This window comes from Crinia signifera, chromosome 3 (assembly GCF_055691185.1).
Source record: "Crinia signifera chromosome 3, ASM5569118v1, whole genome shotgun sequence".
NCBI lineage: Eukaryota > Metazoa > Chordata > Amphibia > Anura > Myobatrachidae > Crinia > Crinia signifera.
In genome coordinates, this window is record NC_139219.1 from 330,972,763 (window position 1) to 331,000,364 (window position 27,602).

Sequence of the window (27,602 nt, forward strand, 5' to 3'; positions counted from 1 at the left end):
TAACGCAAATGACTTCCCCTGCAGCCGCTTCGTCACCCTGGCTAACAAGGACCAGAACCAGAATGGCCGGACCAAGTTGGACCGGGAGCGGCTGAAGTCCTGCATGAGAGAGCTGGTAAGTGCTGCCACCTATGTGCCACCACCGGTACTGCTCCTATACATTGTATGCTGCATTCTCACCTCTATATCTACACCTACAGGAAAACATGGGCACACAAGCCAAGACTATGAGGTCCCAGGTGAAGAAGAACACGGTGAAAGACAAAATGAAACTAGTCCAGAACTTCCTGCAGAAGCTGCGGTTCCTGGCGGACGAGGTGAACAATAATGATTTTATTTATTATTATTTAGTAACAATATAGCGCAACAAATTCCATTGCTCCTCACAGTTGTAAACAGTGACACAACAAACTGGGTAACTACAGATACACATAGAGGTAGGAGGGCCCTGCTCGCACGCTTACAATCTATAGGAAAATGTTATATAGTGATGTCAATGTATACTGCAGGTGGGCTGTGTTATATAAGTGATGTCAGTGTATATACTGTAGGTAGGCTGTGTTATATATGTGATGTCAGTGTATACTGTAGACAGGCTATGTTATATAGGTGATGCAGTGTATACTGTAGGTGGGTTGTGTTATATGGGTGATGTCAGTGTATAGTGTAGGCGGCTATGTTATATAGGTGATGTCAGTGTATACTGTAGGTAGGCTGTGTTATATATGTGATGTCAGTGCATACTGTAGGTGGACTGTGTTATATAGGTAATGTCAGTGTATACTCTAGGTAGGCTGTGTTATATAGGTGATGTCAGTGCATATTCTAGGTGGGCTGTGTTATATAGGTGATGGCTGTGTATACTGTAGGTGGGGCTGTGTTATATAGGTGATATCAGTGTATACTGTAGGTAGGCTGTGTTATATATGTGATGTCAGTGCATATTGTAGGTGGGCTAACAATGACATTATAGTGGTAGATCTCTGAGCAATGACCGGTACTCAGTGACGGGTGACAATGACATTATAGTGGCTGATATCTGAGCAATGACCGGTACTCAGTGACTGGTGACCATGATATGACAGTGGCTGATATCTGAGCAATGACCGGTACTCAGTGACTGGTGACCATGATATGACAGCGGCTGATATCTGAGCAATGACCGGTACTCAGTGACGGGTGACCATGATATGACAGCGGCTGATATCTGAGCAATGACCGGTACTCAGTGACGGGTGACAATGACATTATAGTGGCTGATATCTGAGCAATGACCGGTACTCAGTGACGGGTGACCATGATATGACAGCGGCTGATATCTGAGCAATGACCGGTACTCAGTGACAGGTGACCATGATATGACAGCGGCTGATATCTGAGCAATGACCGGTACTCAGTGACGGGTGACCATGATATGACAGCGGCTGATATCTGAGCAATGACCAGTACTCAGTGACGGGTGACAATGACATTATAGTGGCTGATATCTGAGCAATGACCGGTACTCAGTGACAGGTGACCATGATATGATAGCGGCTGATATCTGAGCAATGACCGGTACTCAGTGACAGGTGACCATGATATGACAGCGGCCGATATCTGAGCAATGACCGGTACTCAGTGACGGGTGACAATGATATGACAGCGGCTGATATCTGAGCAATGACCGGTACTCAGTGACAGGTGACCATGATATGACAGCGGCTGATATCTGAGCAATGACCGGTACTCAGTGACTGGTGACCATGATATGACAGCGGCTGATATCTGAGCAATGACCGGTACTCAGTGACGGTGACCATGATATGACAGCGGCTGATATATGAGCAATGACCGGTACTCAGTGACGGGTGACCATGATATGACAGCGGCTAATATCTGAGCAATGACCGGTACTCAGTGACGGGTGACCATGATATGACAGCGGCTGATATCTGAGCAATGACCGGTACTCAGTGACGGTGACCATGATATGACAGCGGCTGATATCTGAGCAATGACCGGTACTCAGTGACAGGTGACCATGATATGACAGCGGCTGATATCTGAGCAATGACCGGTACTCAGTGACGGGTGACAATGATATGATAGCGGCTGATATCTGAGCAATGACCGGTACTCAGTGACGGGTGACCATGACATTATAGTGGTAGATCTCTGAGCTATGACCGGTACTCAGTGACTGGTGACCATGATATGATAGCGGCTGATATCTGAGCAATGACCGGTACTCAGTGACGGGTGACCATGATATGACAGCGGCTGATATCTGAGCAATGACCGGTACTCAGTGACGGGTGACAATGATATGATAGCGGCTGATATCTGAGCAATGACCGGTACTCAGTGACGGGTGACCATGACATTATAGTGGTAGATCTCTGAGCTATGACCGGTACTCAGTGACTGGTGACCATGATATGATAGCGGCTGATATCTGAGCAATGACCGGTACTCAGTGACGGGTGACCATGATATGACAGCGGCTGATATCTGAGCAATGACCGGTACTCAGTGACGGGTGACAATGATATGATAGCGGCTGATATCTGAGCAATGACCGGTACTCAGTGACGGGTGACCATGACATTATAGTGGTAGATCTCTGAGCAATGACCAGTACTCAGTGACGGGTGACCATGATATGATAGCGGCTGATATCTGGGCAATGACCGGTACTCAGTGACTGGTGACCATGATATGATAGCGGCTGATATCTGAGCAATGACCAATACTCAGTGACAGGTGACCATGATATGATAGCGGCTGATATCTGAGCAATGACCAGTACTCAGTGACGGGTGACCATGATATGACAGCGGCTGATATCTGAGCAATGACCGGTACTCAGTGACCATGATATGATAGCGGCTGATATCTGAGCAATGACCGGTACTCAGTGACCATGATATGATAGCGGCTGATATCTGAGCAATGACCGGTACTCAGTGACCATGATATGATAGCGGCTGATATCTGAGCAATGACCGGTACTCAGTGACGGTGACCATGATATGACAGCGGCTGATATCTGAGCAATGACCGGTACTCAGTGACAGGTGACCATGATATGATAGCGGCTGATATCTGAGCAATGACAAGTACTCAGTGACGGGTGACCATGATATGACAGCGGCTGATATCTGGGCAATGACCGGTACTCAGTGACGGGTGACCATGATATGACAGCGGCTGATATCTGAGCAATGACCGGTACTCAGTGACGGGTGACCATGATATGACAGCGGCTGATATCTGAGCAATGACCGGTACTCAGTGACGGGTGACCATGATATGACAGCGGCTGATATCTGAGCAATGACCAGTACTCAGTGACGGGTGACCATGATATGATAGCGGCTGATATCTGAGCAATGACCGGTACTCAGTGACTGGTGACCATGATATGACAGCGGCTGATATCTGAGCAATGACCGGTACTCAGTGACAGGTGACCATGATATGACAGCGGCTGATATCTGAGCAATGACCGGTACTCAGTGACCATGATATGATAGCGGCTGATATCTGAGCAATGACCGGTACTCAGTGACTGGTGACCATGATATGACAGCGGCTGATATCTGGGCAATGACCGGTACTCAGTGACGGGCGACAATGACATTATAGTGGTAGATCTCTGAGCAATGACCGGTACTCAGTGACAGGTGACCATGATATGACAGCGGCTGATATCTGAGCAATGACCGGTACTCAGTGACGGGTGACCATGATATGACAGCGGCTGATATCTGAGCAATGACCGGTACTCAGTGACTGGTGACCATGATATGACAGCGGCTGATATCTGAGCAATGACCGGTACTCAGTGACAGGTGACCATGATATAACAGCGGCTGATATCTGAGCAATGACCGGTACTCAGTGACGGGTGACAATGACATTATAGTGGTAGATCTCTGAGCAATGACCGGTACTCAGTGACGGGTGACCATGATATGACAGCGGCTGATATCTGGGCAATGACCGGTACTCAGTGACGGGCGACAATGACATTATAGTGGTAGATCTCTGAGCAATGACCGGTACTCAGTGACGGGTGACCATGATATGACAGCGGCTGATATCTGAGCAATGACCGGTACTCAGTGACGGGTGACCATGATATGACAGCAGCTGATATCTGAGCAATGACCGGTACTCAGTGACGGGTGACCATGATATGACAGCGGCTGATATCTGAGCAATGACCGGTACTCAGTGACGGGTGACAATGACATTATAGTGGTAGATCTCTGAGCAATGACCGGTACTCAGTGACGGGTGACCATGATATGATAGCGGCTGATATCTGAGCAATGACCGGTACTCAGTGACGGGTGACCATGATATGACAGCGGCTGATATCTGGGCAATGACCGGTACTCAGTGACGGGTGACCATGATATGACAGCGGCTGATATCTGAGCAATGACCGGTACTCAGTGACTGGTGACCATGATATGATAGCGGCTGATATCTGAGCAATGACCGGTACTCAGTGACGGGTGACAATGACATTATAGTGGTAGATCTCTGAGCAATGACCGGTACTCAGTGACGGGTGACCATGATATGACAGCGGCTGATATCTGAGCAATGACCGGTACTCAGTGACAGGTGACCATGATATGATAGCGGCTGATATCTGAGCAATGACCGGTACTCAGTGACGGGTGACCATGATATGACAGCGGCTGATATCTGAGCAATGACCGGTACTCAGTGACGGGTGACCATGATATGACAGCGGCTGATATCTGAGCAATGACCGGTACTCAGTGACGGGTGACCATGATATGATAGCGGCTGATATCTGAGCAATGACCGATACTCAGTGACAGGTGACCATGATATGACAGCGGCTGATATCTGAGCAATGACCGGTACTCAGTGACGGGTGACCATGATATGACAGCGGCTGATATCTGAGCAATGACCGGTACTCAGTGACGGGTGACCATGATATGACAGCGGCTAATATCTGAGCAATGACCGGTACTCAGTGACGGGTGACCATGATATGATAGCGGCTGATATCTGAGCAATGACCGGTACTCAGTGACCATTATATGATAGCGGCTGATATGTGAGCAATGACCGGTGACGGGTGACCATGATATGACAGCGGCTGATTAGGGTCTTGCACCGATGCAGGAGCTGCACTTCTCCATGTACATTACTCAGCACGTTCCTCCCAGTGATTGTTTCCCCGTCTCTCCCGTAGCCCCAGCACAGTATCCCGGACATCTTCATCTGGATGCTGAGCAATAACAAGCGTGTCGCCTACGCCCGCATCCCCTCCAAGGACATCCTCTACTCCATTGTGGACGAGGAGACGGGAAAGGACTGTGGGAAGGTCAAGTGTGTCTTCCTGAAGGTCAGTGGCCAGGCCCGGGTGGGGTAGGTCTGTTACTGAGCCTTCGGTGTTACCAGTACCCCACCAGTAGGGCTGATTCGGCTCTAGAGCCCCCACAGCACATCATGTGCTCTTAGAGGGTGCAGTGTACTGTGGGGGGGATTCAGACCTGCTCGCTTTGGCTCGTATTCGCTCCCCCCGGCCGATGTTGGGTGTTTGGGCACCTGCTATTATGCACATGTGTTCCAATTGCCGCAGCGACTGCCTTCAGCGGGGGCGCTCCGACAGGCCCGCCCAGCATTTCATGGGCATGTCCACAAACACGGAAGGCAGGCCCATCAGAATGCCCAGAGTCGCCTTCTCGGGGCAGGCGGCTGTGGTCACATGACGGAAGCTCCCGCCCCCAATTCGGTGGAATGCAGCCATCTGAAAAGCAAAAATATACCGAAAGCTGGAAAAGCCAGCGACCATCCTCTATGCGGCCGCGTGCGAGCAAATGTGTAAACGTACACTGCCACTCACTACTCACATGGTAGCGCGGGGATTTTATCTACCTAGGAGCAGGCCTGAATCGGGCCCTCGTTCTAAGCTGTCTGTTTATGAAACTCAGAATTGAGGCGATAACAAATCAGTATATAATGTACGTCACCGCCCTGACTCATGGTGTTACCCGGGGTGTGTAGCTGGGGTTGCCCTGGGTGTGTAGCTGGGGTTGCCCTGGGTGTGTAGCTGGGGTTGCCCTGGGTGTGTAGATGGGGTTGCCCTGGGTGTGTAGATGGGGTTGCCCCGGGTGTGTAAATGGGTTTGCCCTAGGTGTGTTGCTGGGGTTGCCCTGGGTGTGTAGATGGGGTTGCCCTGGGTGTGTAGATGGGGTTGCCCCGGGTGTGTAGATGGGGTTGCCCTGGTGTGTAGCCGGGGTTGCCCTGGGTGTGTAGCTGGGGTTGCCCTGGGTGTGTAGCTGCGGTTGCCCTGGGTGTGTAGCTTGGGTTGCCCTGGTGTGTAGCTGGGGTTGCCCTTGGTTGTGTAGCTGGGGTTGCCCTGGTGTGTAGCCGGGGTTGCCCCGGGTGTGTAGCTGGGGTTGCCCCTGGTGTGTAGCTGGGGTTGTCCTGGGTGTGTAGATGGGGTTGCCCTGGTGTGTAGCTGGGGTTGCCCTGGGTGTGTAGCTGGGGTTGCCCTGGGTGTGTAGATGGGGTTGCCCTGGGTGTGTAGATGGGGTTGCCCCGGGTGTGTAAATGGGTTTGCCCTGGGTGTGTTGCTGGGGTTGCCCTGGGTGTGTAGATGGGGTTGCCCTGGGTGTGTAGATGGGGTTGCCCCGGGTGTGTAGATGGGTTTGCCCCGGGTGTGTAGCTGGGGTCACCCTTAGTGTGTAGCTGGGGTTGCCCTGGTGTGTAGCTGGGGTTGCCCTGGTGTGTAGCTGGGGTTGCCCTGGTGTGTAGCTAGGGTTGCCCTGGTGTGTAGCTGGGGTTGCCCTGGTGTGTAGCTGGGGTTGCCCTGGGTGTGTAGCTGGGGTTGCCCTGGGTGTGTAGCTGGGGTTGCCCTGGGTGTGTAGCTGAGGTTGCCCAGGGTGTGTAGCTGAGGACGCCCTGGTGTGTAGCCAGGGCCGAAACTAGGTGTTTCGGCGCCCGGGCGGCAGTCACTTGGTTCCCCCCCCCCCCCCCCCCCAAATAAAAACACCAAATCACTGCCTTGAGGACAGGCAGCGGGGGTCCGGGGACTGGAGAAGGTTAACTCCGGCTCCTAGCGCTGCCGGGCGGTGGGCGGGAAGCAGATTTTGAAAAGACTTGCCGGACGCTGATTGTCTGAATTCAACCAATCAGCGTCCGGCAAGTCTTTTCAAAATCATCAGCGCTTCCCGCCACCAGGCAAATAGCGACGGCTGTGTATGTGAAAGCTGCCGCTACACCAGTCCCTGGACCCCCGCTGCCAACATACCTGTGTGCAGCCAGCAGGGGTAGGCAGCGTCCAGGGGTCCAGGGACTGGTGTTGCGGCAGCCTTCACTCACTCCATCTCCTAGCGCTATCTGCCTGGCGGCAGGAAGCGCTGATGACTTTGAAAAGACTTGCCAGACGCTGATTGGCTGAATTCAGCCAATCAGCATCCGGCAAGTCTTTTCAAAACCTGCTTCCAGTCCACCGCCCGGCAGCGCTAGTAGGAGCCGGAGTTAACCCACCAGTCCCCGGACCCCCGCTGCCCGTCCCCGGGACCCCGGAAGGAGCCAGCGTTAACCCACCAGTCCCTGGACCCCCGCTGCCCATCCCCGGGACCTCACACTAGCGCCCCCACCCTCCAGCGCCCGTGACCCCCTAGCCCCCCCCCTAGTTACGGCCCTGGTGTAGCTGGGGTTGCCCTGGTGTGCAGCTGGGGTTGCCCTGGGTGTGTTGCTGGGGATGCCCTGGGTGTGTAGCTGGGGATGCCCTGGGTGTGTAGCTGGGGTTGCCCTGGGTGTGTAGATGGGGTTGCCCTGGGTCTGTAGCTGGGGTTGCCCTGGGTGTGTAGATGGTGTTGCCCTGGGTGTGTAGATGGGGTTGCCCTGGGTGTGTTGCTGGGGATGCCCTGGGTGTGTAGTTGGGATTGCCCTGGCTGTGTAGCTGGGGTTGCCCTGGGTGTGTAGCTGGGGTTGCCCTGGGTGTGTAGATGGGGTTGCCCTGGGTGTGTAGATGGGGTTGCCCCGGGTGTGTAGATGGGTTTGCCCTGGGTGTGTAGCTGGGGTCACCCTTAGTGTGTAGCTGGGGTTGCCCTGGTGTGTAGCTGGGGTTGCCCTGGGTGTGTAGCTGGGGTTGCCCTGGTGTGTAGCTGGGGTTGCCCTGGTGTGTAGCTGGGGTCACCCTTAGTGTGTAGCTGGGGTTGCCCTGGTGTGTAGCTGGGGTTGCCCTGGGTGTGTAGCTGGGGTTGCCCTGGTGTGTAGCTGGGGTTGCCCTGGTGTGTAGCTGGGGTCACCCTTAGTGTGTAGCTGGGGTTGCCCTGGTGTGTAGCTGGGGTTGCCCTGGGTGTGTAGCTGGGGTTGCCCTGGGTGTGTAGCTGGGGTTGCCCTGGGTGTGTAGCTGAGGTTGCCCAGGGTGTGTAGCTGAGGACGCCCTGGTGTGTAGCCAGGGCCGAAACTAGGTGTTTCGGCGCCCGGGGCGGCAGTCACTTGGTTCCCCCCCCCCCCCAAAAAAAAAAAAAAAACACCAAATCACTGCCTTGGGGACAGGCAGCGGGGGTACGGGGACTGGAGAAGGTTAACTCCGGCTCCTAGCGCTGCCGGGCGGTGGGCGGGAAGCAGATTTTGAAAAGACTTGCCGGACGCTGATTGTCTGAATTCAACCAATCAGCGTCCGGCAAGTCTTTTCAAAATCATCAGCGCTTCCCGCCACCAGGCAAATAGCGACGGCTGTGTATGTGAAAGCTGCCGCTACACCAGTCCCTGGACCCCCGCTGCCAACATACCTGTGTGCAGCCAGCAGGGGTAGGCAGCGTCCAGGGGTCCAGGGACTGGTGTAGCGGCAGCCTTCACTCACTCCATCTCCTAGCGCTATCTGCCTGGCGGCAGGAAGCGCTGATGACTTTGAAAAGACTTGCCAGACGCTGATTGGCTGAATTCAGCCAATCAGCATCCGGCAAGTCTTTTCAAAACCTGCTTCCCGTCCACCGCCCGGCAGCGCTAGTAGGAGCCGGAGTTAACCCACCAGTCCCCGGACCCCCGCTGCCCGTCCCCGGGACCCCGGTAGGAGCCAGCGTTAACCCACCAGTCCCTGGACCCCCGCTGCCCATCCCCGGGACCTCACACTAGCGCCCCCACCCTCCAGCGCCCGGTGCACGTGACCCCCTAGCCCCCCCCCCCCCCCCTAGTTACGGCCCTGGTGTAGCTGGGGTTGCCCTGGTGTGTAGCTGGGGTTGCCCTGGGTGTGTTGCTGGGGATGCCCTGGGTGTGTAGCTGGGGATGCCCTGGGTGTGTAGCTGGGGTTGCCCCGGGTGTGTAGCTGGGGTTGCCCTGGGTGTGTAGCTGGGGTTGTCCTGGCTGTGTAGCTGGGGTTGCCCTGGGTGTGTTGCTGGGGATGTCCTGGGTGTGTAGCTGGGGTTGCCCTGGGTGTGTAGCTGGGGTTGCCCTGGGTGTGTAGCTGGGGTTGTCCTGGCTGTGTAGCTGGGGTTGCCCTGGGTGTGTTGCTGGGGATGTCCCGGGTGTGTAGCTGGGGTTGCCCCGGGTGTGTAGCTGGGGTTGCCCTGGGTGTGTAGCTGGGGTTGTCCTGGCTGTGTAGCTGGGGTTGCCCCGGGTGTGTAGCTGGGGTTACCCTCGGTGTGTTGCTGGGGATGTCCCGGGTGTGTAGCTGGGGTTGCCCCGGGTGTGTAGCTGGGGTTGCCCTGGGTGTGTAGCTGGGGTTGTCCTGGCTGTGTAGCTGGGTTTGCCCCGGGTGTGTAGCTGGGGTTGTCCTGGGTGTGTAGCTGGGGTTGCCCCGGGTGTGTAGCTCCTGTGTCAAACACATGGTGCGGGGAAGCCCTGTGTCTCTTAGATCTCACATTAGCGTAAGGTAGTAAATCCGGCATCCGCTACTACAACCTCCTAGCGCGTGATGCAGAACCACCCCCACTATCTCTGCTTCATGGGCTAAGTGCTTTACTAAAGATCACCCCATCTGCGTAATATGTTGCTGTCAGCTGAGTAATGTGGCTATATTCCTAGTGGCCCCAGGTCACACAGTGCCCAGGGTAATACACATGATAAGTCTCAGCGAGAGCAGTCCGGCTGAGTCAGTGCTGCGTGGGCTCCGTAACTCCCCATTAGCGGCTCTGCACACACAGCAGCCTAACGACCTCTATAAGTCTGTAACCCATCATCACCGCACCTGATATATGACCTCTATTAGTGTGGGCAATGGGGCAGGTGATCATTACTCCGGCCCAGGGAGAGGTAACGCTGCTTCTACACTGTATAGAAATGCAGAAATACCCGGCACACACGAGGCTGGGGTCTCATCCACCGGGTGTTCCTGCTGCTGCAGCCTGCAGATGCTCAGAGAGAAGCATGACAGATCTTCAGTATAGCACAGGCCATCTTCACTGAAGAGTATGATTGACAGTTTTCCAATAGCAGTAATAAGTGTTTTGCTGAACAATTCTCTCAAATAATACAAGACTTCTCCAGAGTACGGACTTAGGACCTTATTCTGGTTGACTCACAAGGCTGCGAATTTCACAGCCTTGCGAGTTTCCCAGACGCCGCCGCACGGCCGCCAGCCACCAGCCCATGCCTCGCACGCCTCGATTTGCATAATCATCCATTCCCAGCCTTGGGAATGGTCACTGGGCCATTACCATGGGAACGCCCAGAGTTTTCATTGGAACTCGCGGCGGACCAATTCATTCAGAATAACCCCCTTCATTAGAAGTAAGAGGTTTGCATGTATCGGAAAATGCCTTGTAAATGAATACTGCGCATTTCCTCTAATAGTGTAATAATAATGTACAGCAGAGACATGAATTGTTCTGCGGTGACAGATTACGGCGTGCATGAATAACCGCGGCGTGTGGAGAAATACGGCAGAATTATCTTCACAGGTCATGTGCACCACAGCAGGCTATTTCTTCAGTATAATCCAGATTAATAGCACTGTAATGAAATGTAACAGTTATTCCAATACGCACAAATAAAACATCTGTAGTAAGATAATTAGATCTATCACAGAGCTCAGCTCAGCTGCAGCACAGAATAATACCTTCAGGTAACCGGCTGTCTGAATGATATACTGTATTCAGATGAACTGAGCCGCTCCAAGCATAGACTTACAGAGTACAACCCGCAAGAGAGTGTCCAGGGAGACTCCCTATAAGTACTGAACCATCCAATCTGCACAGGACAAAGAACTAACACAGATTCTAACTCCAACTGTACAATGAGACGTGGGGGGGCATTTACTAAGAATACCAATACAAAATTTCGTACTCGTATTCTTAATACGAATCAATACGACTGCATATGGCTGTTTCAGGAGGGGAATTTACAAAGCAGTCAAATACTGTACAACTGCTTTGTAACCCTCCGATGGCGTAATGATTCGTATATACAGCCGGCTAATACGCAGGCATCAACAGCGGAGATCCTGGATTGCATACCCCCATAAATAGATAGTTAGATAAATATATATGAAATAGATAGATGTGAAATAGATAGATAGATAGATAAATATATATGAAATAGATATCGTAGTGCTTCCCGGCACTCGCTCCCTGAGGTCATCCTCCCTGGTGCCTGTCCTGGTGTAGGTGTAGCAGGTACAGAAAGACTGACACTCCTGGGTCTTGGTGCAATAGTATATTTAAAGCATGGAAACAACCAACCAACGTTTCGGGGCAGCGCCCCTTTGTCAAGGTGTAGGTGCCCCGAAACGTTGGTTGGTTGTTTCCATGCTTTAAATATACTATTGCACCAAGACCCAGGAGTGCCAGTCTTTCTTTACCTGCTGTGAAATAGATAGATAGATAGATAAATATATATGAGATAGATAGATAAATAGATATGGGATAGATAGATATGATATAGATAGATATATATTAGATAGATAGATAGATATGATATAGATAGATATATATGGGATAGACAGATAGATAGATAGATATGGGATAGAGAAATAGAGAGATATGGGATAGATAGATAGATAGATAGATAGATAGATAGATAGATAGATAGATAGATAGATATGAGATAGAGATATATATATATATATATATATATATATATATATATATATATATATATATATGGGATAGATAGACAGATAGCTAGACAGACAGACAGACAGACAGACAGATAGATAGATAGATAGATAGATAGATATGGGATAGATAGATATTAGACAGATAGATAGATAGATAGATAGATATGGGATAGATAGATATTAGATAGATAGATAGATAGATAGATATGGGATCGATAGATAGATAGATATGGGATAGATAGATAGATAGGTAGGTAGGTAGGTAGATAGATAGATATGGGATAGATAGATAGATAGATAGATATGAGATAGATAGATAGATATGAGATAGAGAGATAGATATATATGGGATAGATAGATAGATAGATAGATAGACAGGCAGACATACAGATAGATAGATATGGGGTAGATAGATAGATAGATAGATATGGGATAGATAGATAGATAGATAGATATGGGATCGATAGATAGATAGATATGGGATAGATAGATAGATAGATAGATATGGGATAGATAGATATGGGATAGATAGACCAACAGATAGATAGATAGATAGATAGATAGATAGGCGAGCTCACGGAGGACAGAAACCTCCCGTGGAGCAGAAGGGCATAGATAGATAGATATGGGATAGATAGATAGATAGATAGATATGAGATAGATAGATAGATAGATAGATAGATATGGGATAGATAGATAGATAGATAGATATGGGATAGATAGATAGATAGATAGATAGATAGATATGGGATAGATAGATAGATAGATAGATATGGGATAGATAGATAGATAGATAGATAGATAGATATGGGATAGATAGATAGATATGATATAGATAGATAGATAGATATGGGATAGATAGACCGACAGATAGATATGGGATAGATAGACCGACAGATAGATAGATAGATAGATAGATAGATAGATATGAGATAGATAGACCATCAGATAGATATGGGATAGATAGATAGATATGGGATAGATAAATATATATTAGATAGATAGATATGAAATAGATAGATAAATATATATGAGATAGATAGATAGATAGATAGATAGATTGTACAGAATACACTTTAGTTACAATTGAATTAGAAACTTTATTTGCAGCACTTTGTAACATACATGTTAAATAATTTAATATCTATTTCAATAAATGTGTTCTTAGGAACAGTTCAATGTGTCTACTTACCTTATTATCTTGTACTTACCTCTAGCTGCCCGGAAAACGGGGCTTTGGACCCGCGGGTTGGACGGTACAAGCAAAGATGGAGGTCTACCTGTGGCTGGGCCTAAACAAGCAGCGGAAGGACTTCCTGTGTGGTCTTCCATGTGGATTCGAGGAGATTAAAGCAGTGAAGGGACCAGGCCTGCAGAGCTTCCCCCCCATAAGTCTGAGTTACACAAGTAAGCCCTGATGGTTCTGTTTGAGGGATCACTCAGGATGCACCCATGTAGTGGAGATATATCCAGCCTTGGATACAGCAATAACATGGAGAACAGTTCGATATCTGTGCTAGCTCAGCGATAGAGGCTATTTGGTGGGGCAACTTCTCCGCTTGATCCCCAAGGCTTAATACATCTTCCTGTTTGCCTCTATGTCTTGCAGAGAAGCAGGTGTTCCAGCTACGAGCGCACATGTACCAGGCGCGGAGTCTGTTTGCTGCAGACAGTAGCGGCCTCTCCGACCCGTTTGCCAGAGTCTTCTTCAATACCCAGAGTCAGTGCACAGAGGTGAGATGAGTAACGTGGCTCCTTCCACTCTCAAAGCTCCTATCTCCAGTCATTAATGCGGAGGAGAGAAAATAGCTTGTCTTATGGTGGTGCACCATTTATAATAATGAGACATAAAATATACCTTTTATTATTTATTAAGTTAAAAAATCTGCGAAATATGACGAACAAACATGTAACATAAATACAAGTGAGACACAAGTCTGAGTTAAAAAATGGCTCGTGCGGGTTCTCACTCTAATTACCTTATCAATACAAATCTGACACAACTTAAATATTCCCTCTGATGCTTAATTAAGTCTAGGGGAGACTGTGTCTTTATTGAAATAGTGGTTGTGAACTGTATACAGTTGCCGTGCAGCTCCAATAGTAATTCTTCTATTGTACCCCACTCTGTGTGGTTAGTAGCGTAATGGTACCCTAGTACTTCTGTATTTTATATTGTATATGGTATCTAAGTACATTAGAGTCCTGAAAAGGACTAGTAAATACAGTCACAAACAATCAATAGGTAACAGTGAGGGAACGTCTGCACGGCCTGGTCAGCCGGCGTACGCTTCGCAGGTCTTCTTCAGGTTCTGAAGAAGACCTGCGAAGCATACGCCGGCTGACCAGGCCGTGCGGACGTTCCCTCACTGTTACCTATTGATTGTTTGTGACTGTATTTACTAATCCTTTTCAGGACTCTAATGTACTTAGATACCAGATCGCTTATCACCCTAGCTAACCGCTGTGCGCAATACCAATGGCGCTGGGTGTGATGGTGGGTGCACGCTAGCCGGCAACACAGGAACTCGTCCCTCACAGGGAGAGTCTGTGACCAGCGGCAGCGGCAGCACCACATAGCGACGCTGGTTTAACAGTGATATTTCTCATGCCCGCATGAACACAGCGCATGGCAGTTGCACTTGTTAGGCATACAGCCACTCTGCAATTTATCTGTACGATATCTGCCAATTGCGGTGCCTGGAAACCCTGCAGCTACCTACTCCATATATATGGATACCCACTACTTCTATAATATAAAATACAGAAGTACTGTACTAGGGTACCATTACGCTACTAACCACACAGAATGGGGTACAATAGAAGAATTACTATTGGAGCTGCACGGCAACTGTATACAGTTCACAACCACTATTTCAATAAAGACACAGTCTCCCCTAGACTTAATTAAGCATCAGAGGGAATATTTAAGTTGTGTCAGATTTGTATTGATAAGGTAATTAGAGTGAGAACCCGCACGAGCCATTTTTTAACTCACACTTGTGTCTCACTTGTATTTATGTTACATGTTTGTTCGTCATATTTCGCAGATTTTTTAACTTAATAAATAATAAAAGGTATATTTTATGTCCCATTATTATAAATGGTGCACCACCATAAGACAAGCTATTTTCTCTCCTCCGCATTAAAGTCTAACCTTTTGTCTGTGGTAGCACACCCCTGAAATCCTACTAAGTACTCAATACAGTAGCAATTAACTAATTAAGAGGGGGCCTAACTCAATATAATAATAATACTACTATACAACCCCCAGTCTTGTGCAGTAGATCACCCCCGTCTAACCTATCTCCAGTCATTGCAGACCGCCAGTATTCATAGGGAGAGACTGGCGAATCTACGGTTCCGTCCTCTGATTGACGTGCTATGGCAGTGGTTCCGTGTTAAGGGAATTATTTTGTAGAGTTCTCCTAGGAATGTGAAATGTTGTATAGAAAGTAAATATGTTCTACAGTAGTTAGTAATCAGGAACTATTTTTAATATATAATTTGTCGTTATTAAAATCTAATTTTAAAAAGCAATTTTATTTTGCTTTTTAAGTCTTTTTATATTATTCCCAAAGTGATTAGCAGTCTCCAAATCAGCGAGCATGCTCATCGCTGCACATAAATAGCTGAAATAGCTACTTTTAGGCAATATCAATCTACGTTTTACAAAATGTTACATGAGAAATTATTTTGCTGAAAACAGATATAAAAAGTCACTCAAATTCCACATTAAAGTGACATAGATATGTCATAGTGAGACGGACAGCTGATGTCTCAGTGATGTCACATTTAAGGTTGGAGGCGGAGCCAATGCTGCTGTTTTTATTCCTATCTTAGGTGCTCAATGAGACTCTTTGCCCCACCTGGGACCAGCTATTGGTGTTTGACAATGTGGAACTTTATGGAGAAGCCAATGAGATGCGCGATGATCCTCCCATCATAGTCATTGAGGTCTATGACCAAGACACAGTGGTAAGTACATTCCCATCTCTTGTTATTGGTTAGACTGGTACAGAGCACCGGCTAGAACACAGGGCTCTCTCCTCTACACACTGTATTTATGGGTATATGGAGATTGATATGCTTGTATCAGTCTGCACTTATGTATCGTGTCAGTTTTCCCCCTTCCATGGCACTGTGGACCCTTGAGTCCATTATAAATAAAAACGAATAATATTATTAATAATAATAATAATAATAATAATAATAATAATAATGTACATATATACAGACAGAGAAATCCCCCAGGTGGGAATGTACATCTGGATAGACAGAGAGATCCCCCAGGTGGAAATGTGCATCTGGACAGACAGAGAGATCCCCCAGGTGGGAATATACATCTGGACAGACAGAGAAATCCCCCAGGTGGGAATGTACATCTATACAGACAGGGAGATCCCCCAGGTGGGAATGTACATCTATACAGACAGGGAGATCCCCCAGGTGGGAATGTACATCTGAACAGACAGGAAGATCCCCCAGGTGGGAATGGAAATCTATACAGACAGGGAGATCCCCCAGGTGGGAATATACATCTGGACAGACAGAGAGATCCCCCAGGTGGGAATGTACATCTATACAGACAGGGAGATCCCCCAGGTGGGAATGTACATCTATACAGACAGGGAGATCCCCCAGGTGGGAATGTACATCTGGACAGACAGGGAGATCCCCCAGGTGGGAATGTACATCTATACAGACAGGGAGATCCCCCAGGTGGGAATGTACATCTGGACAGACAGGGAGATCCCCCAGGTGGGAATGTACATCTATACAGACAGGGAGATCCCCCAGGTGGGAATATACATCTGGACAGACAGAGAGATCCCCCAGGTGGGAATATACATCTGGACAGACAGAGAGATCCCCCAGGTGGGAATGTACATCTATACAGACAGGGAGATCCCCCAGGTGGGAATGTACATCTATACAGACAGAGAGATCCCCCAGGTGGGAATGTACATCTGGACAGACAGGGAGATCCCCCAGGTGGGAATATACATCTGGACAGACAGAGAGATCCCCCAGGTGGGAATGTACATCTATACAGACAGGGAGATCCCCCAGGTGGGAATGTACATCAATACAGACAGAGAGATCCCCCAGGTGGGAATGTACATCTGGACAGACAGGTAGATCCCCCAGGTGGGAATGTACATCTATACAGACAGGGAGATCCCCCAGGTGGGAATGTACATCTGGACAGACAGAGAGATCCCCCAGGTGGGAATATACATCTGGACAGACAGAGAGATCCCCCAGGTGGGAATGTACATCTATACAGACAGGGAGATCCCCCAGGTGGGAATGTACATCTATACAGACAGAGAGATCCCCCAGGTGGGAATGTACATCTGGACAGACAGGGAGATCCCCCAGGTGGGAATATACATCTGGACAGACAGAGAGATCCCCCTGGTGGGAATGTACATCTATACAGACAGGGAGATCCCCCAGGTGGGAATGTACATCTGGACAGACAGAGAGATCCCCCAGGTGGGAATATACATCTGGACAGACAGGGAGATCCCCCAGGTGGGAATGTACATCTATACAGACATAGAGATCCCTAGGTGGGAATATACATCTGGACAGACAGAGAGATCCCCCAGGTCGGAATGTACAACTGGACAGACAGAGAGATCCCTAGGTGGGAATGTACATCTATACAGACAGAGAGATCCCCCAGGTGGAAATATACATCTGGACAGACAGAGAGATCCCCCAGGTCGGAATGTACAACTGGACAGACAGAGAGATCCCCCAGGTCGGAATGTACAACTGAACAGACAGAGAGATCCCCCAGGTGGGAATGTACATCTGGACAGACAGAGATCCCCCAGGTGGGAATGTACATCTATACAGACAGGGAGATCCCCCAGGTGGGAATGTACATCTGGACAGACAGGGAGATCCCCCAGGTGGGAATGTACATCTGGACAGACAGAAAAATCCCCCAGGATGGAATGTACATCTGGATAGACACGGAGATCCCCCAGGTGGGAATGTACATCTGGACAGACAGAGAGATCCCCCAGGTGGGAATGTACATCTGGACAGACAGAGAGATCCCCCAGGTGGGAATGTACATCTATACAGACAGAGATCCCCCAGGTGGGAATGTACATCTGGACAGACAAGGAGATCCCCCAGGTGGGAATGTACATCTGGACAGACAGGGAGATCCCCCAGGTGGGAATGTACATCTGGACAGACAGGGAGATCCCCCAGGTGGGAATGTACATCTGGACAGACAGAAAAATCCCCCAGGATGGAATGTACATCTGGATAGACACGGAGATCCCCCAGGTGGGAATGTACATCTGGACAGACAGAGAGATCCCCCAGGTCGGAATGTACATCTGGACAGACAGAGAGATCCCCCAGGTCGGAATGTACATCTGGACAGACAGAGATCCCCCAGGTGGGAATGTACATCTGGACAGACAGAAAAATCCCCCAGTATGGAATGTACATCTGGATAGACACGGAGATCCCCCAGGTGGGAATGGAAATCTGTACAGACAGGAAGATCCCCCAGGTGGGAATGTACATCTGGACAGACAAGGAGATCCCCCAGATGGGAATGTACATCTGGACAGACAGGGAGATCCCCCAGGTGGGAATGTACATCTGGACAGACAGAGAGATCCCCCAGGTGGGAATGTACATCTGGACAGACAGGGAGATCCCCCAGGTGGGAATGTACATCTATACAGACAGGGAGATCCCCCAGGTGGGAATGTACATCTGGACAGACAGGGAGATCCCCCAGGTGGGAATGTACATCTGGACAGACAGAAAAATCCCCCAGGATGGAATGTACATCTGGATGGACACGGAGATCCCCCAGGTGGGAATGTACATCTGGACAGACAGAGAGATCCCCCAGGTCGGAATGTACATCTGGACAGACAGAGAGATCCCCCAGGTCGGAATGTACAACTGGACAGACAGAGAGATCCCCCAGGTGGGAATGTACATCTGGACAGACAGAGATCCCCCAGGTGGGAATGTACATCTATACAGACAGGGAGATCCCCCAGGTGGGAATGTACATCTGGACAGACAGAGATCCCCCAGGTGGGAATGTACATCTGGACAGACAGAAAAATCCCCCAGTATGGAATGTACATCTGGATAGACACGGAGATCCCCCAGGTGGGAATGGAAATCTGTACAGACAGGAAGATCCCCCAGGTGGGAATGTACATCTGGACAGACAAGGAGATCCCCCAGATGGGAATGTACATCTGGACAGACAGGGAGATCCCCCAGGTGGGAATGTACATCTATACAGACAGGGAGATCCCCCAGGTGGGAATGTACATCTGGAGAGAACAAATTGTTTTAAACCACCTTGCGCTGCTAGTAGACCAATTTAGCACTAATAATACCACTGGACAGAATGACACTGGACACACTGCTGAAAATGTAGAAATTTTTTTTATAGGACAAAAAAAAGATAATAAAACAATTCATACATGAAAATTAATAACAATAATTAATATAATACAATAAAAATACCTAAATGGCCATTATAGGGTTACGTTTGCAAACTGTATGAAAGCTCCGTGATGGGTTAAAAATTGATGGTAGTCACTGGGGGTAACCAAGATGATGAGGGGATGGAAAGGGAGAATGATGCAAATGAATAAGCAGCACAGTTAGTAGATGATTGAGAAGCACATGCAGGGTTAATGAGGCTGATAGAACAGTGCCCAGAATGAGGCACTGTAAGCAGTAGGTACAGTATTATCTCACCCTCCGTTGGTATGGTGGTAGGAGGCGTCGGGGAGCTTCTGTTGGTGTCAGCTCGTACCCGATTGGATGGTATTGCAGGCGGGGAGCTTGAGTTTAGAGAGCTCTACCCTGTGTGCTGGGTCTGATGGAATTGACCGGCTGCAGGTGCTGTGTGGATGTAGCCAGAGGAGTCAGCGGCTGGAAAGGAACGCTGAGAAGCGGGAGTGGCACTCGACCGCTGGGTAGAAGTGTAGTAGCTGCTGCCCAGATGATGGTGGCTTGTTAGCTGAAGACCGCGGCAGAACCCTCTCACCACATCAGAGCATGACACCTTTCACCTTGGTGATGCCCACTAAGTTCATATTCCCCCCAGGGGCACATACCACCACACCTCACCCAATTTTGGTGTATACTTCACCCACCCTAGCCATACCACCCATCCTGCCTGGACACGGGTATACCACATCCCACATAGGGATGACCTAGCACATCTTCACTTTAGGATCAGACTTTGATGTTTGATCCAATACGACTAATATCTCCAGGAATCATTGGAGAATAAATTCCTCTATCTCATTTTTACATCCCAGAATGTGGACCAGGTGGACATGTGTAATAACACATTGCCACACAAACAGATTAATAAGATAACGATCCTTGGAGCCCTAACAACTATCTAATCACCCCAACCTATCCTTAACCACTGTAATATAAATAGAAATACAGTCACAGAAGGTTTATGTGAATTTATGATGCCAACATTATATACCCCCAGCACAGGGCATCATCGGCTATACAATAAATACTTTTTGATCTGAATGGATCATTTTTTCAGTGAGTTAATCCAAACACACTACCATATGAAAGAAGCATCCCTCCCCCAGATTAGGAGGAAAACGGTGTCACTCAAATAACAGCAGCCTACTGCAGTATGCAAGGGGCGGGGAGTTCTTTCCCCCAGACAGGTTAAAACAATGGAATCGATACGGCATATGTCACTTGATGTGAACAAGCCGTCGAGGCGAAACGCGCGTTATCTAAAACGTCACTGACCACCGGCGCCGGTGGGTCAGTGTCGGGGGACTGCAGAGCAATACAGCCGCACACAGCCCGTATCACCGCAGCCGCACGCAGCAGCAGCAGCCGCACAGGAGAGGGAGAGAGCATCCGGAGCAGGCACGCGCCGCTCTCATCTCCCTGGTCCCGGCCACCTAGTCGCCCAGCACCCTTACCGCCAGCAGCCAGGAGATAACACCCGGCGCAGACACGCGCCGTCCCCCACTTTCCGCTGTCTTGGGCATCAAGCTTTCAAGCACCCTCGCTACCAACCAGCCGGGGACAACCGCAAACCCTGCAAAAACCTTTCTCCCCCCACACCTGAGAGATCAACCAGCGTCAGCAGCCGGGGAGTTGGTAGAGAACGACAGAAGGGGGAACTTTCAACTGAGTGACACCCAAGGTATTTCTTCGCCCTAACGTCAGTGACCTGTCTGAGGTGCCCCTGCTCTGTTCGTACACAACAGGGCAACCAGACATTTAACACTGACGTGGAAGCGACTCATTTTTATCTACCTATATACTCTGCTTCAAAGCCCTCTGAACCAGCCTCTCTCACCCACGGAGTCCACTGCGGGAGCATGACTCAGTGGGAAGCAGAAGGACTAACCCAGAAGTGCCGCCAAGCAATTTATCCTTCCCTCTCTGTCTACCACCCCTTTTCTACCCTTTAGGCACTCTCTCATTGACAGGCTAGGGGCAGTTTAACACCCTGCTATGCTTACTTCAGCAACAGGGTCACACTGTTAACCCCACTGTCGACAGCAGAAGTGTCTACCTGCACTATCATTACTTGACCCCCCCAGTGCAGATTGAGACTCTCTTACCCAGGAGTCCAATGCACGTCTGCAAGACTCTAGGAAAATAGAAGCCACAACTGCAAACTGAGGGGTCTATCTATACTGTTATACAGGGGTGAGCATCAACTACTGAACCAGTACAGATTGCTAACTGTACAGACTAATACCGATGGTCGACACAAGTAAGAGGAGCCTGTACTGTGTGTACAAAAGTCTTCAAAATAATGCCTAGCTTTAAATGTTTAGTGTGATGCTTGGCTAATAGCAGTGCCTATACTGTCTAATTCAGCTTAAGTCGACATTCAGCAATAATTATCTGCTTTTTGAAATTGTCAATTGATGCTCTTTTAGCAGCTTGGTGTGTATTCTAAGTCCAATCTAAAGAGCAAATTTGTGGACTTCTATTTGATTGATGTGCAGCCAGCTCAGCAGATATCATACTACATGCTACTAAACATTCATTATTATTTGTGTTCACCCATTTAGCAACAGTTGCCTGTACTTTGCAACTGTAATTACCTGTTTGTTAACTGATGCTCCTCTAGCAGCTAGGTGTGTATTCTAAGCTCAATTTAAGAGCAACCATGTGGATTTTTACTTGATTGATGTGCAGCCAGCCCAGCGGATATCGTACTACAATTTGCTAACATTTAATGTTCTTTGTGCTCACCCATTTAACAACAGTTGCCTGTACTCTGTAACTGTCAACAGTTGCTCATTTAACAGCAAGGTGTTTGTTGAAAATTAGCAACAGTTGCCTGTACTTCATAGCTGATACCAACCGGAGAGCAACACTGTGAACAACCACTAGGTTGGTGTGCAAATATCTGATCTGACATTAAGTGTACGATGTAATTGTGTGGTTATTGGTGCCCATTTAATAGCCTAACTTGCGTTTAAGCTCAATCCCAGAGCAGCATGAGGTACAGCTATTGAAGTAGCAAGAAAATTGTGTTAAGCTCTTTGGTGCGTCAATCATCACTGTGGCGTGAGTGGAATTAAAACTCTCACGGTGGGGCCAATATGATGCTGGTCTCTAGCCCAGCAAGGCGCAGCGTATAATTCAACTCACTAAGGAGCCAGGCACTCCCGGATAGCACCCATCCAAGAGCTGCACACTACACACCAACAGAATCGTGTGAAACCCTACTTTATTTACACATTAAAAAACCACTGCGGTGCTAACACAAGTACTACTCAACTTAGTACTAAATAGAAACTATGCTCAATGTGTGAGCAGTCCCCATAAATATAGGGAATTAACCCCTCCTAAACCTTTATAATTTGCCTCTTACGAGCCCTAGTTACCATTGCCGCAAGGCTTACTAGGTAACACATCAATAATTCTAATTGGTCCGACCATTTTTTGGACCCTTGTTCATAATCCCTAGTGCATAGCATATATTTAAAAAGCTCACTGCCAGCAGGGAGATTGAATTTTTTCGGCTACCTTATCCATGAATTATAGCCCTCTCTTTTAAATCCAAAGAAATAAAAGTTAAGTTTTATTATCAAATCATCATATCACAAGAGTGCCCCAAAAACAGAGTCCCCTTTCTCTTCCCCTTTTTTTGTACTGTTTATCTGGACTCATGGGAGCACCACCAACTGTGTAGTGTCCGCCCAATTAGGTACCTAGACACACATTATTAGTTGGTTCCAGGCTACTCAAGCCGAACCCCAGAACGGGGGGCAGGGATCTCTCTTGATCCCCCCTATCCCGAGTGGGGACAACCTTGTGCGGAATCCAAACAAAACCCTATCCCCAACGGGAATGGAAATCTGTACAGACAGGAAGATCCCCCAGGTGGGAATGTACATCTATACAGACAGAGAGATCCCCAGGTGGGAATGTACATCTATACAGACAGGGAGATCCCCCAGGTGGGAATGTACATCTATACAGACAGGGAGATCCCCCAGGTGGGAATGTACATCTGGACAGACCGGGAGATCCCCCAGGTGGGAATGGACATCTGGACACCCTATTGTACCTTCACATTTTTGAGTGTCTACAGGATATTGTCTCATTACCCCATTGTTTCATTGTATTTATTAATACTATTATGTCTTTCAGGGCAAGGCAGATTTCATGGGCAGGACATTTGCTAAACCAGTGGTGAAAATGGCTGATGAAGGGTATTGTCCTCCGAGGTTCCCACCACAACTAGAGTATTACCAGATATACCGTGGGAACTCCACTGCCGGAGACCTGCTAGCCGCCTTTGAGCTTCTCCAGGTATAGACTCGTCAATGGTTGTAATGATGTTTCCAGTTCTACCCTAGAACTTTAAAGCTTTAATGCATATCTCCAGGGTAACCTGGATCATACAGAAGTGAAATGCGTCAGTATGGACTTATATAAGAGTGCGCCAGGAGTCTGTGGAAGAACAAGCATCCAGAATGAGCCTATTATTCATAACAAGACATAAGTATTATAATGGTTATATTTGTATTGTAGATTGGCCCCGCTGGTAAATCTGATCTTCCAGCTATTGATGGACCTACAGACCTGGAGAGAGGACCCATCTTGCCTGTCCCAATGGGCATTCGACCCGTCCTCAGTAAATACAGAGTAGAGGTATGGGTCACCCGAGTACGTTGGATGTAAGGTACCGTTGCCTGGTGCAGTGGTCCTGTTTAGCCTGTCCTTTTATTCACTACAATCTCTCTCTTTCTAGATCCTCTTCTGGGGACTGCGAGACCTGAAGAGGGTCAATCTTGCCCAGGTGGACAGGCCAAGAGTGGACATCGAATGTGCTGGAAAGGGGGTTCAGTCGGCTCTCATCCAAAACTACAAGAAGAATCCAAACTTTAGCACTCTAGTTAAATGGTTTGAGGTGGTAAGTGGACAATAATAATACTATATAAATATACTTTACATATCAGTGAGATTTGACAGCACTTAATACATCAAGGGGACGTTTCTTGTTACTGTCCTGCAATATGTAAACGTTACTTGTGGTTGAGTAGCGTAAACATCCTCAGGGTTTCTCCGCAGGACCTTCCGGAGAACGAGCTGCTTCATCCACCTTTGAATGTCCGGGTGGTGGACTGCCGGGCGTTCGGGCGATATACACTGGTGGGGTCACATGCTGTCAGCTCGCTGCGCAAGTTTATCTACCGGCCCCCTGACAAGAAATCTCAAAATTGGAACACTACAGGTATTGTGTGATATTACTCGGGACATTAATGTGGGATGGGGGACTCATCATCACCATAACGGTTGTCGTTGTGTAAATGGTACAATAATCAGTAGATTAATATGGGATGGGGGACTCCTCACCATAACGGTTGTGGTTGTGTGTAAGGTGGTACAATAATCAGGAGATTAATGTGGGATGGGGGAATCATCACCATAACGGTTGTTGTTGTTGTGTGTAAGGGGTACATTAATCAGGAGATTAATGTGGGATGGGGGACTCATCACCATAATGGTTGTCGTTGTGTAAGGGGTACAATAATCAGGAGATTAATGTGGGATGGGGGACTCCTCACCATAACGGTTGTGGTTGTGTGTAAGGGGTACAATAATCAGGAGATTAATGTGGGATGGGGGAATCATCGCCATAACGGTTGTTGTTGTTGTGTGTAAGGGGTACATTAATCAGGAGATTAATGTGGGATGGGGGACTCATCACCATAACGGTTGTCGTTGTGTAAGGGGTACAATATTCAGGAGATTAATGTGGGATGGGGGACTCCTCACCATAACGGTTGTTGTTGTGTAAGGGGTACAATAATCAGGAGATTAATGTGGGATGGGGGAATCATCACCATAACGGTTGTTGTTGTGTAAGGGGTACAATAATCAGGAGATTAATGTGGGATGGGGGACTCATCACCATAAAGGTTGTCATTGTGTGTAAGGGGTACAATAATCAGGAGATTAATGTGGGATGGGGGACTCCTCACCATAACGGTTGTCGTTGTGTAAGGGGTACAATAATCAGGAGATTAATGTGGGATGGGGGACTCCTCACCATAACGGTTGTCGTTGTGTAAGGGGTACAATAATCAGGACATTAATGTGGGATGGGGGACTCCTCACCATAATGGTTGTCGTTGTGTAAGGGGTACAATAATCAGGAGATTAATGTGGGATGGGGGATTCCTCACCATATCGGTTGTCGTTGTGTAAGGGGTACAATAATCAGAAGATTAATGTGGGATGGGGGACTCATCACCATAACGGTTGTCGTTGTGTAAGGGGTACAATAATCAGGAGATTAATGTGGGATGGGGGACTCATCACCATAACGGTTATGGTTGTGTGTAAGGGGTACAATAATCAGGAGATTAATGTGGGATGGGGGACTCATCACCATAACGGTTGTCGTTGTGTGTAAGGGGTACAATAATCAGGAGATTAATGTGGGATGGGGGATTCCTCACCATAATGGTTGTCGTTGTGTAATTGGTACAATAATCAGGAGATTAATGTGGGATGGGGGATTCCTCACCATAACGGTTGTCGTTGTGTAATGGGTACAATAATCAGGAGATTAATGTGGGATGGGGGACTCCTCACCATAATGGTTGTCGTTGTGTAAGGGGTGCAATAATCAGGAGATTAATGTGGGATGGGGGATTCCTCACCATAACGGTTGTGGTTGTGAGTAAGGGGTACAATAATCAGGAGATTAATGTGGGATGGGGGACTCATCACCATAACGGTTGTGGTTGTGTAAGGGGTACAATAATCAGGAGATTAATGTGGGATGGGGGACTCATCATCACCATAACGGTTGTCGTTGTGTGTAAGGGGTACAATAATCAGGAGATTAATGTGGGATGGGGGACTCATCATCACCATAACGGTTGTGGTTGTGTGTAAGGGGTACAATAATCAGGAGATTAATGTGGGATGGGGGACTCATCACCATAACGGTTGTGGTTGTGAGTAAGGGGTACAATAATCAGGAGATTAATGTGGGATGGGGGACTCCTCACCATAACGGTTGTGGTTGTGTGTAAGGGGTACAATAATCAGGAGATTAATGTGGGATGGGGGACTCATCACCATAACGGTTGTGGTTGTGTGTAAGGGGTACAATAATCAGGAGATTAATGTGGGATGGGGACTCCTCACCATAATGGTTGTCATTGTGTAAGGGGTACAATAATCAATCATGAGATTGATGAGGGATGGGCGCATATGAGACATAAGGTAGAGAGGGTCCTGTTCCTGAGAGCTTAAAGTCTAGAGAAATGGTTCACAACCTTGGTTCTCAAGGCATACGACCAGTCCACGTTTTACTGATATCCATGCTTGAGTACAGGTGGCTTAATGAGTATGAGTTTGATTTCACCGTCTGTGCTGAAACCTGGATATCAGTAAAACCTGCACTGTCATTATGCCTTGAGGACCAAGAGTAGATTGGGAATGAGGAAAATGTGTAAAGTACAGTAGCGCTAACAGTAGGCTGGATCAATGTTCATATACAGATATTATTATACATTATTAAAATGCTAAGACATGAATGTTTCACATAAGGATATGGACACACTTACAAGGATTATTAAAGTCCTACTTGTACACTAGCATACCCTCCAAAATGACCCATTCCCTTAGCTACAAAATGCACTGTTTCTGTTGACCTAGTTCAGTGATAATAACGTTGTTCCAGCACAGGTGAAGGCAATCTTAAATTAAGGAAGAAGTCCAGAAGCAGAGCATTTTGTACCTAAAGGAATGGGTCATGTTGGAGGGTATGCACTAGACAACTTTATCAAAGGTCATTGAATTGCCGCTATTTTGAAGTTTTCCATCCGCGGACTAGGGATGGACGTTGGAAGCCTTCTGCCATCGAATCTGCGATGGTAACCAACGATCGCATCAAAACAATTTGATGGAAAAAAAATGTCTTCAGCACAGCCACGCATACGCAGAAGCAGTGCAGCATGGCTGGCCAGGGGGCGGGACCATCGAGTTACCATCATCACCC

The 27,602-nt window shown here is 48.2% G+C and overlaps 1 protein-coding gene across 26 annotated transcripts in view; it reads left to right on the forward strand.

Moving 5' to 3' along the window:
• Nucleotides 1-27,602, forward strand: part of OTOF (otoferlin) — a 341,513-nt gene that overhangs the window by 255,365 nt on the left and 58,546 nt on the right. For all 26 annotated transcript variants that reach the window (XM_083178857.1, XM_083178866.1, XM_083178868.1 and 23 more), the window contains 10 exons: nt 25-115; nt 201-317; nt 5,228-5,380; nt 13,267-13,456; nt 13,659-13,783; nt 15,893-16,027; nt 23,732-23,893; nt 24,116-24,235; nt 24,336-24,497; nt 24,656-24,818. In XM_083178857.1, the coding sequence (XP_083034983.1) occupies nt 25-115; nt 201-317; nt 5,228-5,380; nt 13,267-13,456; nt 13,659-13,783; nt 15,893-16,027; nt 23,732-23,893; nt 24,116-24,235; nt 24,336-24,497; nt 24,656-24,818 (1,418 nt within the window). The remainder of the gene's footprint in view (nt 1-24; nt 116-200; nt 318-5,227; nt 5,381-13,266; nt 13,457-13,658; nt 13,784-15,892; nt 16,028-23,731; nt 23,894-24,115; nt 24,236-24,335; nt 24,498-24,655; nt 24,819-27,602) is intronic.